The sequence below is a fragment of the Sebastes fasciatus genome, chromosome 8 (genome assembly GCF_043250625.1).
Source record: "Sebastes fasciatus isolate fSebFas1 chromosome 8, fSebFas1.pri, whole genome shotgun sequence".
NCBI classification, from domain to species: Eukaryota; Metazoa; Chordata; class Actinopteri; order Perciformes; family Sebastidae; genus Sebastes; species Sebastes fasciatus.
The window spans coordinates 29,174,336-29,188,140 of NC_133802.1; the positions used below are offsets into that span (position 1 = coordinate 29,174,336).

The window sequence follows — 13,805 nt, forward strand, 5'->3', positions numbered from 1 at the left end:
GACAGAACTCAATGATGTGTTTAAACCAACCAACATAAAGACTGAAAGCAGAGGAAATTAAAATACTACACCATCCAACAACTCCAAACTGCATCATTGTTCAACTCTCTGGTGGTGTTACAGCCCTCGGTCTCCGTTACCACTGAAGGTCAACGCATGAAGAAATAATGAAAGACAAATCCAGAATTTGTAACAAATTTATTCCATAAAATATACTTGTATATCGCTCCGTGGAGCAGTTCTGCTCAATCCACATTGTAAAATATTCCACACAGACAGACGGGCTGCGTCTCCACTGGGAGGAAGTGAAATCTGAAGAGGGAGCGAGGAGGAAACAGACGAGAGCTGTTTGGGTTTCAGTGGAGAGGCAGCCGAACACAACAAACAAACACAAAACAGCTCTTAAAAAACAATTAATCATCTGAACAGGTGAATGTGGTGAAGAGGAGTTTACAAAATGATGTTTGTCACATTTAGATCGATTCAGAGAAACTTTGCATTTGAAGAAATGAGCTCATTGTGAAATATTTCAAATATGACGATACCCCCAAACTGCCTCAGAAACTATGAACATTTCTGGAGTGACCATGTAAACCTTTAATCAGAGTAAAAACACACCTAAAACCAGAGTTACTAAAGACTGAAATGAAACAGGCCACAGCTCAGAGATTCATTTAACAGCTCAAATATTTGTTGTTTCCCCAACTGTGTCCAACCCAGCAGGAATATTATCTAGGGTAAATATTGGGCTTCAAGCAAGAATCACTTGTACAAACAGATTAACTCTGAGAGAAACAGTCGGTGTGTTGTGCTAATTAATTCTGTCATGTAGACTAATTCACTACGTTGATTTCACCCGTTCACCGCAAACAAAACGCTGTGGTGAAAATAAAGATAACGGTAAACTAAGGTGGAGGAAACCAAAAAATAAAATGAAAACAAGTTGGGCTAGCTAACTACACCTAATTAGCTAACTAACTAGAGAGTAAAACTGACAGATTTAGACTCAAACGAGCATGAGTGCACCTGCAGCTTGGAGGATGACCTTTGACCTGCAGCTTCCACTATAGTCAGACGTCATATTCACATTTCACCAACAACCTTCTTTTTTTTTTTACTTTGAGCACAAAATTAAGCTATTTGTCAAAAGAAATTGGCAAACAGTGTTGCTAATCAACTTAGTCAGGAAATGACTCAAATAAATATGAAATATCATAGAAAAGCCAAAATACACTGGAGGGGGGCTTTAAATGTCAACTAAAATAAAATTAAAAAAATTAAATAGAAATAAAAATGAAATTTTTGTCAATAAAATTTGACAACAAACACACTGTTATGTGGTGGGGGGGCATCGATTATGCTTATGATCAAACCTCACAAACTACTAAATTTGTGCATTTAAAACATTTGTATGAGCAAACCTGACAAGGAAAGTTGGTTTAGGATTTTAAAAAAAAAGCAATGTTAAAAATAAGTGTTCTTGCATGAGGCCCATTGAATTCTTTATTTTTTTTGGCTCTAAAATAGTCAATTATTGGTATCAGCCTTGAAAATCCACCTCATTTTCACTGTAAACTGTAGGGGACACGACCAGAACAAAAGCATCTCTGAGACATGAAACAAGGAGTGTTTGAATGCAGTTTCATCTACAGCGCTCTGTAATGTGATTTTGGGGTATCAGGTGTAATAGCCTCTCATAAATTGTTAGCAATCACAAGGTTTTAACATTTTTAGTACATCAGAAGACATGTTGTGTTAGTATGGAGAACCGAGGGGGGGGTTGAAATCTAAACGGAGCGAGCGGATTAATAAAAGGTCCTGACACACCAAGTCGACGGTCGGCCGTCGGACAGTTTGGGGCCGTTGGTGAACGTCTGTCTACGTTTTGCGGTGTGTCCCGCACCGTCGTCTCTTAGTCTGCCCGTCTCTGAGGTTTTTCAGCGGATTCAGCATGTTGAATCGGCGGCGGAGCTCGTCGGTGAGAGAAAACACTCCGATTGGCTGTTCAGCTTAAACCAATCAGTGCACGAGAAGAGAAACAGAAGTGAGGAAAGCGAGCCAACGAGTAAAGTCAAGAGTAAAAACACAGAAGGCTCTTCTCATTTTTCATCTCGTCTGATCGTTCCAGCACACAGATATTTTCACAGCGACATGAACATCTGGAATGAAGCTAAGTGGAGTGTGAGAGTGCTGTGCCGCTTTGTTTCATGTACGTATCATAACAACAGCTTGTATATCTGCCATCTTCTGTCTTCCGGTTTCCCTTTTTGAATGATGAATACAGACTAAAGCCACCTGCTGGTGTGGAGAGTTATTTCATCTCACGCAGGCGCAGAACGTACGCGCTAACTGGCCGTCAGCTGTTGTCTTTGCGGTGCGTTCAAATGCAACTTGTCGGCCAAAACAAAAGCTGACGTGAGGCGACGCAACGGTTGGCCTTCGTCGCCGCTAGTTCTTTGATGTTAGGTTGGTGTGTCTGGGCCTTAATAAGTCACGTTGCTTTCATGGGAACAACAACCTCTGACCTTCAGAATAAAAGGCACATTGTAAAGCCCTACTATAAATAAACACAGCCATTTACAATTAAATGCTGCATTGCTTAAAATACCTGATTCTACTTCAAACGGTCGCGGTCGTCTTCTTTTATTCCTTCTTTCGGTGATTGACCATATGAATCGATGATAAAACCTACTTGTGGGAGTAGCAAGGGCCTACTGGCCCACATCTATGAGGTTGATAACCACTGATAACACCCATTTAATGACCTGATGATTTTGCCACTACCTGACCCCCGGTGGCTCCGCAGCTTCGTGCCAAACAGCTTGTAAAATTGTTTTACTGTTTCCTCCAGGCAGCAGCTTGTACACATGATGTGATCACAGGATTAGAGCATGTGCATAGATTATAATGTTAATGCTTGTTCAATCGGTCATTGCTTTATAAATTTCCCTGTGTGAAGTCGTTAATGTGCTAAAGACTTTGTCTCATCCCTTATTAATCACTAGTTTCACATCAGGATAAAAAAAAAAAAAAAAAAAAAATTTTACATGTAAATCAATAAATCCCTTATAAGTCACCCACTCCAGGTCACCAGGCATAGTGACCAAATCCACATGAAAACACACATTTATCACTGAAAAAAAACCTACTGATCATGTGCTGAAGTAGTGAGTAAAATGTTGGACTGAGTGATTTAATGCCTCTTTAACTGTTGAATATTACATACTGGCAACAGGCAAAGTTTTCCACTTTCACCATGTGAAGACATCCACGATGCTGATTTAAAAAAAAAGTGCAATAAAACAATTTAGTCCCTCAAATCTAAATTGAAATGTTACTCACAAAGTAAAATACCCAGTAAATAGTCCTGGCCGTATTCAGAAACAATCTGAGTTTTACAAGGAAAAGTGCTAGAGACGATCCTCAATGTAGTCTGACTCTCTCAGTTCCTTTGTGATGAACTGTAGAGTGACGATTGTCTCACTAGTGAATTGATTATTGCTGTGTGATCGTCTTTGAGGATTTCTATGATCTGGTCTCGGTTTTGTTTTATCTCGAGGACTCAGATGCACATGGGACCTGCTACATGTCCTGCCAGTGGTTTCACATTATTCCACTGATCAACAGGTGGCGCTAATGCACCGAGAAATATAGCAAGATACCAAAAAAGGCAGGGAAAAAGAAGACAGCAAGCTAGTAAACATACTGTGTGTTCCAACACCCATACTATCATACCATTTAGCATGCGAGGAAAAGATTTCGTATGTCCCAATACATAATATGTCAAATGCAGTCTGCCAAAATACCAGGATGTCCTACTACATCAGGTTACAGCATGCAGGCTGCAAGCCAGCATGCTTTTCTGGCTATTCCGACCCACAATCCTCTGCACAGCGGATATACGAGCAAGAGGGTCAAAGTTCAAGGCACAAAGTTATGATGAAGTACTACGTCCCAATTGTATACATACTGTTTTGTAAAGGCAGCTGCAGTATGTACTAAAAGTAAAACAAAAAAGTATGATATTTGGAACGTAGCCATGGATGTAAACGTGTTTTCTCCTTTCTCTGCTTCTTATAGAGTGCTGCAGGGATGACAAGTATGATTGAATACATGAATGATGTCTCCAGGCTGACGGAGTACTACGGCCACTGGTAGGAAAAAAAAAAATCTGAGACTTTGAAAACAAAGTAAAAATATTTTGGGAAAATAAGTTGTAATAACTAATATGAGAAACAGTCAAAATATTATCAGAAGAAAAAGAAAAAAAGTCTTAATTCTATGAGATGACTATCATAGTAATAGGACTATGGCTGTCAATTGATTAAAATAGTTAATCATGATTAATCGCAAATGAATTGCTCTTGTTCAAAATGTACCTTAAAGGGAGATTTGTCAAGTATTCAATACTCTTATCAACATGGGAGTGGGCACATATGCTGCTTTATGCAAATGTATGTATATATTAACCCTGAAACCCTCACAGGTACTGCATTTAGCATAAAAAATACGCTCAAATTATGACATGGAAAACTGAAGCCCAACAGGCAACAACAGCTGTCAGTGTGTCAGTGTGCTGACTTGACTATGACTTGCCCCAAACTGCATGTGATTATCATAAAGTAGGCATGTCTGTAAAGGGGAGACTCGTGGGTACCCAGAGAACCCATTTTCATTCACATATTTTGAGGTCAGAGGTCAAGGGACCCCTTTGAAAATGGCCGTGACAGTTTTTCCTCGCCAGAATTTAGTGCAAGTTTGGAGCGTTATTTAGCCTCCTTCATGACAAAAATATTTCTCTCTCCGTCGACTATCGTTCATATATTTTTTTAAATAAGGTCCCATGATGGTCCACCAGAAGGGGACGGACTTCAGCTCTCTATTCTCTAAATCTCAGATGGGTTTTTTTCCCACAGTGGCCACAGCACTCATGTTGTAGCGTAGTGATTGTACTCTGCAGTGTGTGTGTGTGTGCGTGTGTGTGTGTGTGTGTGTGTGTGTGTGTGTGTTGTTCTAGCCGTCCCCTTCGCTCTCCTGCAGGTTGTGTTTGACCAGAAACTCTTTGATGGTTGGCTGATTGTCTACTAGCCCCGCCCTCTGCTCCTCCAGCTGCTGCAGAAGCTCCTCCCAGTGCCGCTTGTCCCTTCCTGTCTGCCACGACAGCCGAACCACCGCCCGCAACAACGGCAACAGGAGGGGGTGTGGCCTGTCGGGGCGCTGCGGCGATGCGTCTTGCTTTTCAGTCAGTGGCGGCTGGGGCTTCTCTTCAAGTGGGAGGGGCCTGTCCTCTGCGTCCGTCTCATCGGGGGTCAGGACACGGAGGGCATCGTCACAGTGATCCCGGGCCTCCTCCAGTTGGTCCACTTCCTGGAAACAGCTCGACAGCCCCACCAAAGTGAAGAACCAATGGGAGGAGGCCGGGGGCGGGGCCTGGGCCTGGTTGTCATAGTAATTTGCCCAGCCCAGTTTGTGTTGAAGTCTCTTGGCGTTGAGCAGCGGACCCAAGGCCTCCTGGTAACGTTCCACCCTCAACGAAACAACACAAACTCAACTCTCAATACCAACACGGGAGATACGAGTCTCCACGATACTTCATAAAAGCTATCCACCTTATTCTCGAGGGCGTTACTGTAGAAATGATTATGGGCGTAACTTTCGGTGAGGTAGCGGAGTAGCAGCAAGGTTCATAGTCCCACAGGCTAACCATAGTGGCTAACCAGAAAAGTGATTCGCCTTCAATTTAGCACATCCTGCTTTATTTTTTTAACAGATATTGGTTAAATTAACATTTTCTAAAATGTCCTTGCGGAGCTCTGGTACTTGCTGCGCTGTTCACGGCTGTACTAACAACCAGACAAAGATAAATTTGAGGCTTCAACAACAGTGTGTTGAACATGCACCCAAAACAAAAAGGGATTGTTCTTGTGACCGACGGTCTATGACTCTGAGACAATGTAGCTGGCCACGCTGGCCGTTTTGTAGCTTTGTCATACATTGTATGTAAGAAGTGGGCGTAGCCACCGTGACGTTACCCATTGCATATCAGCTTCAACAGAGCTGGGACTCAAACAGACAGCTCACAGAAAAATTTATTTTGCGGACACCTCACGTAAACCTAAAAGGTATTTAATTTATGATGTTAGAAATTGAAGAAAAATAATAAACTCACATTTAGGAATGTGTCTCAGACAATACAATCAAATTGAGCATAAACATAATTTTGGCCATTTTAACTGTTCATGTCAGATCCATCTTGAGATAACAGTTTCTGTCGGTGTGTCAGTTACCTCATGAGCAGCTGTCCGCTCTGCAGGTCAGTCAGGTAGAAGAACTGTCGGACACACAGCGCCCCCCGCAGGGCAGACAGGGAACACAGGTGAGACAGATACTGCTCAAACGCCCGGCTCCGCTTGGCGATCGTCTCCGCCGTGAAGTTCCTGCGCAGCTTCTTCCCTGCGGAGATCAAAACAGGAAGTGGTCATGTTTCTGCCACGGGAGACTTTTTCCAATGAGGACTCTCTCCATCTATGATGTCACTGACGCTGCCGGGCCGAGGATTCAAGCCTCCTCGTCACCAGTGAGCCTCTCTGAGCGACAACATCCATGATGAAGGGACTTACGTGGGAAACAGACGCGTTCCATCTGGTCTCCGTGGTTACGGCGCAGCGTGGTGTGCAGCCGCTGGAAGTCGGAATATCGGCGGGTGATGATGGCGGGAGTCTTGTCGCTGCCGCCAGACTGGATCACATGGATGGTGTACAGCTGGAGAGAGACAGAGACGGATGAGTTAAATATTATTTTGGTGGTTTAACTTTCTGTTTATTCAGGAAGAGTCTGGGATTTAAAACTGTATTGATGATCTTTTAACCTTGTGCCTCATGAGCATACTTGTCAATCTTGAGACCTCAAAAATAGGGAGGATTTAAAAACTAAAGTGGGGGGTCAGCGGGTCATCCTCAGAACAATGTAAGTTTCAGAGACTTTATTTCCTGCATTCTGGTGACTTTTAAAGAATGAAAATAACAAAATAATAAATAGACTACAACAGCTTTTCTGTAAAGTCCTGCGGCCGGCTGTGTTTTGTTTTGGTGACGGATATGACGTCGCGTAAAAAAAAAGAAAAAAATCTTGATACACAGGCTGTCTGAACTCACCACATATTTAGAGGAGCCGTCCTGCACCACGCTGGCGTCGGTCACCTCAAACAGCAAGTTGTCTGTCAGCTGCCTCCCGGCCGAGGTAGGGCTTCCTCCACCGAGTCCCCGCAGGGTCTTCCAGCTCTCCTGGAGCTGCCGCGTCAGCAGGAAGGATGCGGAGGGGCCCACCGGAGACACGCCCACAGGACTGGTGTCTGTACCAGACAGGTGAGACAAGGGTCAGGTGACTGGGTAGCATTTAGTGCTGTTAATCTACGCCTGATGTGACTTCAATGTACTTAGGAATGAGTACCGAAACCCGGAACTGAACAAGCCCTGGGGACAAATGTTTGAAGACCGTAGTATCGATGAGCTCTGACGTTAACGGTTCTGCTATCGGTATTGGAAAAACTACGAATATTGATGTACCGTAATACAATAACGTTTCCTGTCCATGTCAGAGTTAGCATGCAGCTTTATCCGTGATGTCTAGCTCTGCTTTTCCTGCAATGTGTGAAACCCAAAGTGTTTCCATACTTAACTGTATGTGTAGTGTTTACCACTTTGGATTTAACATGTGAGGGTGCAGGTCGTATCCACGTAGACCCCGCTACTGTTTGTTTTAGTTGACGGATACGGAACGGATATGACGTCACGTTACTTACACTACAACAATAAAAGCAGTAACTTCCTTCTACCTCCACACAGACTCAAATGAAGCAAATATATTGATTCTTGCATTAAACAAATCTATTCAAAAATCACAGAAATAATAGCGATACATACTGTAGGTGAATCGATTTTTTTTTCACACCCCTAGAAAATGTTCATGCAAGTGTTAAATGAGCAGATTAGCAGCTCACCTGTGCTGCTGAGCCCCTCCTCCATCGACTCTCCCAGGAAGTCAGAGTCACTGTCCAGCCCCGACCCCTCGCCCTCGCCTCCATCCTCTGCTGCTCCTTCTCCACCTCCTCCTCCTCCTCCTCCGCTATCGAAGCACAGCATCCCTCCGAGCCGATCAGTCACACACTCGTCCTCCTCCTCCAGCTCCGCCTCCCAGCGGTCCTCTACAAACTCCTCCTCTTCCTGTCCACCTGCTGCTTCCTGCTCGGGTCCCGCCCCCTGACCATCTTTAAACAACGAACGCTTCAGACGGTCGAGCAGCCGGGACGCCATGACGACGCCTGGCTACCGCTGAAGAGACAACAGGGGAACAGTTATAAATTAAAATGCTCATTAATCCTCTAACAGTTCAGACTTCAACCCTTTTTAGGAATTTTCTTATTTCTTTTTTGTCCTTATGCTTGTCCCAGATATGAAATATGTGTGTTCCATGCTAGCTATTTCTATGAAATAAAGAATCCAACACTGTATATTGATACAGGCTACTTAAGGTAAAGTTACAAAAGCTGTTGGACTTTCGGGGAAGACTTTGTCAAGATAGTATCTGCAGAGTAGAGAACAATTAATAGGGCCTTATTTATCAATGTGGAGAGACAGATTTATTCCATGAGACACGATTTGTGCGTGCGTATCACTGTGTGCAACTACAGATTAAAACAAGGAAGAGGTAGCAGGTAAATTAACATGTGTCTGGATGTCTTGTAACGATCGGAGAAGGTCATGCTTGCAGTATGTACACAGATTCACCTCCACAAACCAGGTCACTTTAAAAAACGACTCTGTCACATTTCAGCTCTACAGACACGTTGATCTACATCCGAAACAACCACGGCAGAGATGGCAGCAGGCTGAGTTGGCTCCGGTTACAGAGCCGGCAGCCTCTCTGAATGGAAATCATGTCACACATTAATAATGCAGCGGCTCGCTAAGTCGGCCCGCAGCCTGGAAAACAAAACACGCACGGCGAGGCTTCGGCCTGCAGAGCTTCCACGGGATCCTCCGGTCGCACACTCAGCGTTTTCAACACAGCAGGTGTCTCGGTTTGGGAAGACAAACACCTGGAGGTCAACTGTGGGGACACAACAGTTCAATCTATAAAGAACTGTGTGAGTGAATATCTGGACCACTGACGGGTAGAGTGTAGTTATGAGCTGTTGACATAACACAGATGTCAACCAGGGTCGTAAATGAGCACCAGCCAATAAGAGGCTGCAACCCTGAGAAGTGACGCCGAGATTGAAAAGTTGCTGAAGGTGTTCCGCTGTGGTTCAGCGGCATAAGTCGGTCACTGTAGTGGGACAGTATGTTCCTCGTGTTCCACCGGCATATACCTTTACTTAACAGCAGGTGCCGCTTGAAAGTGGTAGGCTACTGTCAGACTGTCATACCAGCACACGCTCCTGATATTTTTTCTGTCTTTATTAACAACATAGCGCCGTAAATATAAATATATAAAGTCTTTTGATACGAGGCGTCTGTAAAGGTAGTATACTGCTGCCTTTACAAACACCTAATATCAGTTAACCTCTTTTATCCGACGGACCCGGTAAAAGAGGTGGTGGTCTTTTTTCCGAATTGTTTCTCAACTAAAACAACACTCCAAGTGAATTTTGTCCAAACAATGGTTGTTTGGCAATGATTTCAATATTTAGTTAAAAAATCAACACATGAGAAATTGTATTTTTACTTTAAAACTTCTCCATTTGAAGTCAAAATTATACAATTTAGTTGTTTTTTTTATTGATTTTATACTGTGCACAATGGTAGAATGTGATGATGCACAGGGTTAATGTCATGGCCATAGGCTCCATTGTGTGCACATCGCCTCCTGTAGTGGATATCAGTAGTATTTTATAGCCAGATTCCCTTTCAAGAGGTAGAAAATCCATTTGGCACACTTCAAGTCTTAAGATTATAAGAAAAAGGTCATAACTTTACAAGAAAAAAAGTCGTAATATTACGAGAGTAAAGTCATAACTTTACGAGAAAAAAAGTCGTAATATTACGAGAAAAAAGTCGTAACTTTACGAGAAAAAAAGTCATAAGATTATGAGAAAAAAGTCGTAACTTTACAAGAAAAAAAGTTGTAATAGTACGAGAATGAAGTCGTAACTTACTGTGAAAAAAAGTCGTAATATTACGAGAATAAAGTCATAACTTTAAGGGAAAAAAAAGAAAAAAACACGTAAAATTACTACTTTATAAAATTATGACTTTATTCTCATAATATTACGACTTTTTTCTCCTAAACTTATGACTTTATTCTCATATTACAACTTTTATCTCGCAAACCTATGACTTTATTCTCGTAATATTATGACTTTATTCTAGTAATAGTATGATTTTATTCTCATAATATTACGACTTTTTTCTCGTAAACCTATGACTTTATTCTTGTAATATTATTACTTCATTCTCATAAATGTATGACTTTATTCTCATAATATTACAACTTTTTTTCTCATAAACTTGTGACTTTATTCTCATAATATTACAACTTTTTTCTCATAAACTTGTGACTTTATTCTCATAATATTAAAAAAGAATTCTCATAAACTTGTGACTTTATTCTCATAATATTACAACTTTTTTTCTCATAAACTTGTGACTTTATTCTCATAATATTACAACTTTTTTCTCATAAACTTGTGACTTTATTCTCATAATATTAAAAAAGAATTCTCATAAACTTGTGACTTTATTCTCATATTACAACTTTTTTTTCTCATAAACTTGTGACTTTATTCTCATAATATTACAACTTTTTATTCTAATAAACTTGTGACTTTATTCTCATAATATTACAACTTTTTATTCTTATAAACTTGTGACTTTATTCTCATAATATTAAAAATGTTTTCTCATAAACTTGTGACTTTATTCTCATAATATTAAAAAAGAATTCTCATAAACTTGTGACTTTATTCTCATAATATTACAACTTTTTATTCTCATAAACTTGTGACTTTATTCTCATAATATTACGACTGTTTTTCTCATAAACTTATGACTTTATTCTCATAATATTATGACTGTTTTTCTCATAAACTTGTGACTTTATTCTCATAATATTAAAAAAGAATTCTCATAAACTTGTGACTTTATTCTCATAATATTAAAAAAGAATTCTCATAAACTTGTGACTTTATTCTCATAATATTACAACTTTTTATTCTCATAAACTTGTGACTTTATTCTCATAATATTAAAAAAGAATTCTCATAAACTTGTGACTTTATTCTCATAATATTACAACTTTTTATTCTAATAAACTTGTGACTTTATTCTCATAATATTACAACTGTTTTTCTCATAAACTTGTGACTTTATTCTCATAATATTAAAAATGTTTTCTCATAAACTTGTGACTTTATTCTCGTAATATTATGACTTTATTCTCGAAATTTCTGATTTTTTTTTTCCCTCAATGTGGCCATAATACTCCATAGTCCCGTCGTACCATAGACCTACAACAATGATGAATAAAAATGAAAATGTAAACAAAAAACAGTTATTAATTTCCATGTTTATAAATGCACAGAGAGCCACTGGAGAGGAGCTAAAGAGCCTCATGTTGCTGACCCCTGGTTTATCTGAACCACACCTTCCAGCACCCTTAACAGGTTAGATATTAGCTGGTGGACACCCACATGATCAGATCAATAACTACATTAACACACATGTTGAAGGAAGGTGCTGTGGAGATAACGGCTAACACTGTTAGCAGCTCAACACACAGCAGTGTTAAAGTTAGCAGACGAGCTAACAACAACTTTATAACGTGAGTAGGAGATATAGTAGCTCAAGTTAGCACTATTAAGCCCGCTGAGGTCAGGATAACTCACCCTGGTTCTGAAGAGGACTGTCCTCCCGCTCCGGTTAGTCCATGTCAGCGGGTAGATGTAACGGTTGAAGCTGAGGAAGCTCCGGGGCTGCTGGTTCTCTAGGGTCCTCACACAGCTGACTGTATCCTGATTCCTGAAGCCTTCCTCCGGCTACAGCCAGCAGGAGGAGGCGGGACCTGCTGGATGTCGGACAATGACCATATAAGGTCATGCAGTGCTCCATAGAGGACGGTAGGGGGCGCAAATACTCCAGTAAATGTACTTAGTTACTTTTCCAACCACTGCAATACCAGAGCTAAAAATTATCAGAAAGTTTATTTGTTTTTATTTTAAAACTCTGTTAAACCAAACAGTTTTGTTAGAGGGCTGACATGAAGTTCCTGAGTAAACTCACATGTATCTATATATGCCTAAATAGCATGAAAGTATTGGTGGAAAAAGATATTTTTAAATAAAAGTAGCAATACTTTAATATAAAAAAAATAATACTCCGATGCAAGTAAAAAGTATTGCATTCAAAATTTTATTTAACCAAAGTACAAAAGCATCAAAATATACTTAAAGTACCAAAACTAAAAGTGCATATTATGTTGAATAATCAGAATAATCTATATATGCTTCAATAACTTTATAATATATATATATATATATATATATATTAATATATATATATATATATATATATATATAAGTTATTGAAGCATTCATTTGTTCATCACTCTAATGTTGCAGCTGGTATGGGTGTTGCTAATTTAAATTACCTTATATATACTGCTTGATTTATAATAATAATAAAAAAAATGTACATGTTGATACTATTTCGTATTAATCATCTGAATCTCTGAAGTAACTAGTACATGTGTACATATTATTATCTAAATGTACTTAATGTATCATGTATTCTTTATATTGTAAACATTTGCACCTTCCCGTCATCTTTGTTTTAAACACTGTACAACTCTTTTCATTTTAAAAACAGATATATTTAACACATTTTTAATATTGTTTTGTTGCAAATTTCTATTATATTTATGATTATTGACTTTTGCAGTTCTTGTTTCTGTCTTTTTTTTTTATTTTTACTATGTTTATTTTGACCGTTATGCACCAAAATGTCAAGGCAGATTTCCCTGCATGTGACAACCTTCTTGATAATAAACCTGACTCTGATTCTGAAAAGTAGCAGCACTCATTATGCAGAAGAAATGACCCCCGGGAGTGTTACATTATTATGCATCATATTATTTGATTATTGTTATTGATGCATTAATGTGTAAGCATCACTGTTATTGTTGTAGCAGATTGTATAAACTGTTAGTTTAAACTATAAAAGTGCATCACCTTTTATAAGATTAAGATCCTACGTTTTTTTGTAACCTGTAAAGTAACAAGTAACTAAAACTGCATGTAGTGCAGTAAAAAAGTAGCAAAAGTTTATTTTTTTTTTAAATTGTATTTATAATAATTGTATTCTAAACAAAATTTATAATATTCAAGCAAATTACAAGTACATCAAATTTGTATTTAGGTACAGGCCAGTAAAGAACTGTTTACACATTCACCTGCTAGAAAAACCAAACAGTTACACAATGTTTTATTAAAATTCAATATACAGTATTTACATTCAATAAGAAAGTGTAAAAACTCTGAAGTCCTCTGATCCTGGACTGCTTTCAGTCTGTTGGCCTGCGCCCGGGTCAGTGGTTCAACTCTCCATCCTCTATACATTATGTTATTTAATGTTGTATTATATTACTATGATTATATTCATGCAACTCGTTGCTGAATGACACTTTGGATAAAAACCTGATAAAACGTCTGAAAGCCATAAACCAGAACCAAAAGGACCAGAATGACTGCTCAGGTGTTCTTGTTAAACAGTTAATAAATATGAATTAATGTAGACAATCACTATCATCGT

The 13,805-nt window shown here is 39.5% G+C and overlaps 2 protein-coding genes across 4 annotated transcripts in view; both read right to left on the bottom strand.

The window, feature by feature from the left end:
• Window positions 1-179: 179 nt before the first annotated feature.
• On the bottom strand, window positions 180-12,052 carry snx21 (sorting nexin family member 21). 2 transcript variants are annotated; one of them, XM_074644830.1, is made up of 6 exons: window positions 11,885-12,052; window positions 8,000-8,330; window positions 7,155-7,351; window positions 6,621-6,762; window positions 6,288-6,453; window positions 180-5,527 (listed from the first exon to the last, which is right to left on the bottom strand). In XM_074644830.1, the coding sequence occupies exons 2-6, from the start codon at window positions 8,310-8,312 to the stop codon at window positions 5,014-5,016; spliced, it is 1,332 nt and encodes a 443-aa protein (XP_074500931.1). In that variant the 5' UTR covers window positions 8,313-8,330; window positions 11,885-12,052; the 3' UTR covers window positions 180-5,013. The 2 variants fall into 2 exon arrangements, with proteins under 2 accessions (XP_074500931.1, XP_074500932.1); XM_074644831.1 differs by having other exon boundaries at window positions 11,854-12,052.
• A 1,265-nt stretch (window positions 12,053-13,317) lies between these two features.
• The window catches only part of LOC141773142 (deoxyribonuclease-1-like 1), a 15,161-nt gene continuing 14,673 nt past the window's right edge, over window positions 13,318-13,805 (bottom strand). For both annotated transcript variants that reach the window (XM_074644851.1, XM_074644852.1), the window contains one exon: window positions 13,318-13,805. This exon is cut by the window's right edge and continues 1,815 nt beyond it. The gene's annotated coding sequence lies outside the window, so the exon portion shown is untranslated.

What these genes read in the sequence shown, in the direction of transcription:
- snx21 (XM_074644830.1), bottom strand. Translation starts at nt 8,312, where the DNA reads ATGGCGTCCCGGCTGCTCGACCGTCTGAAGCGTTCGTTGTTTAAAGAT. An exon ending in ACGGCTCCTCTAAATATGTG is followed by an intron (nt 6,763 to 7,154) that starts GTGAGTTCAGAC and finishes GTCTCTCTCCAG; the next exon opens with CTGTACACCATCCATGTGAT. An exon ending in AGCGGACAGCTGCTCATGAG is followed by an intron (nt 5,528 to 6,287) that starts GTAACTGACACA and finishes TGTTTCGTTGAG; the next exon opens with GGTGGAACGTTACCAGGAGG.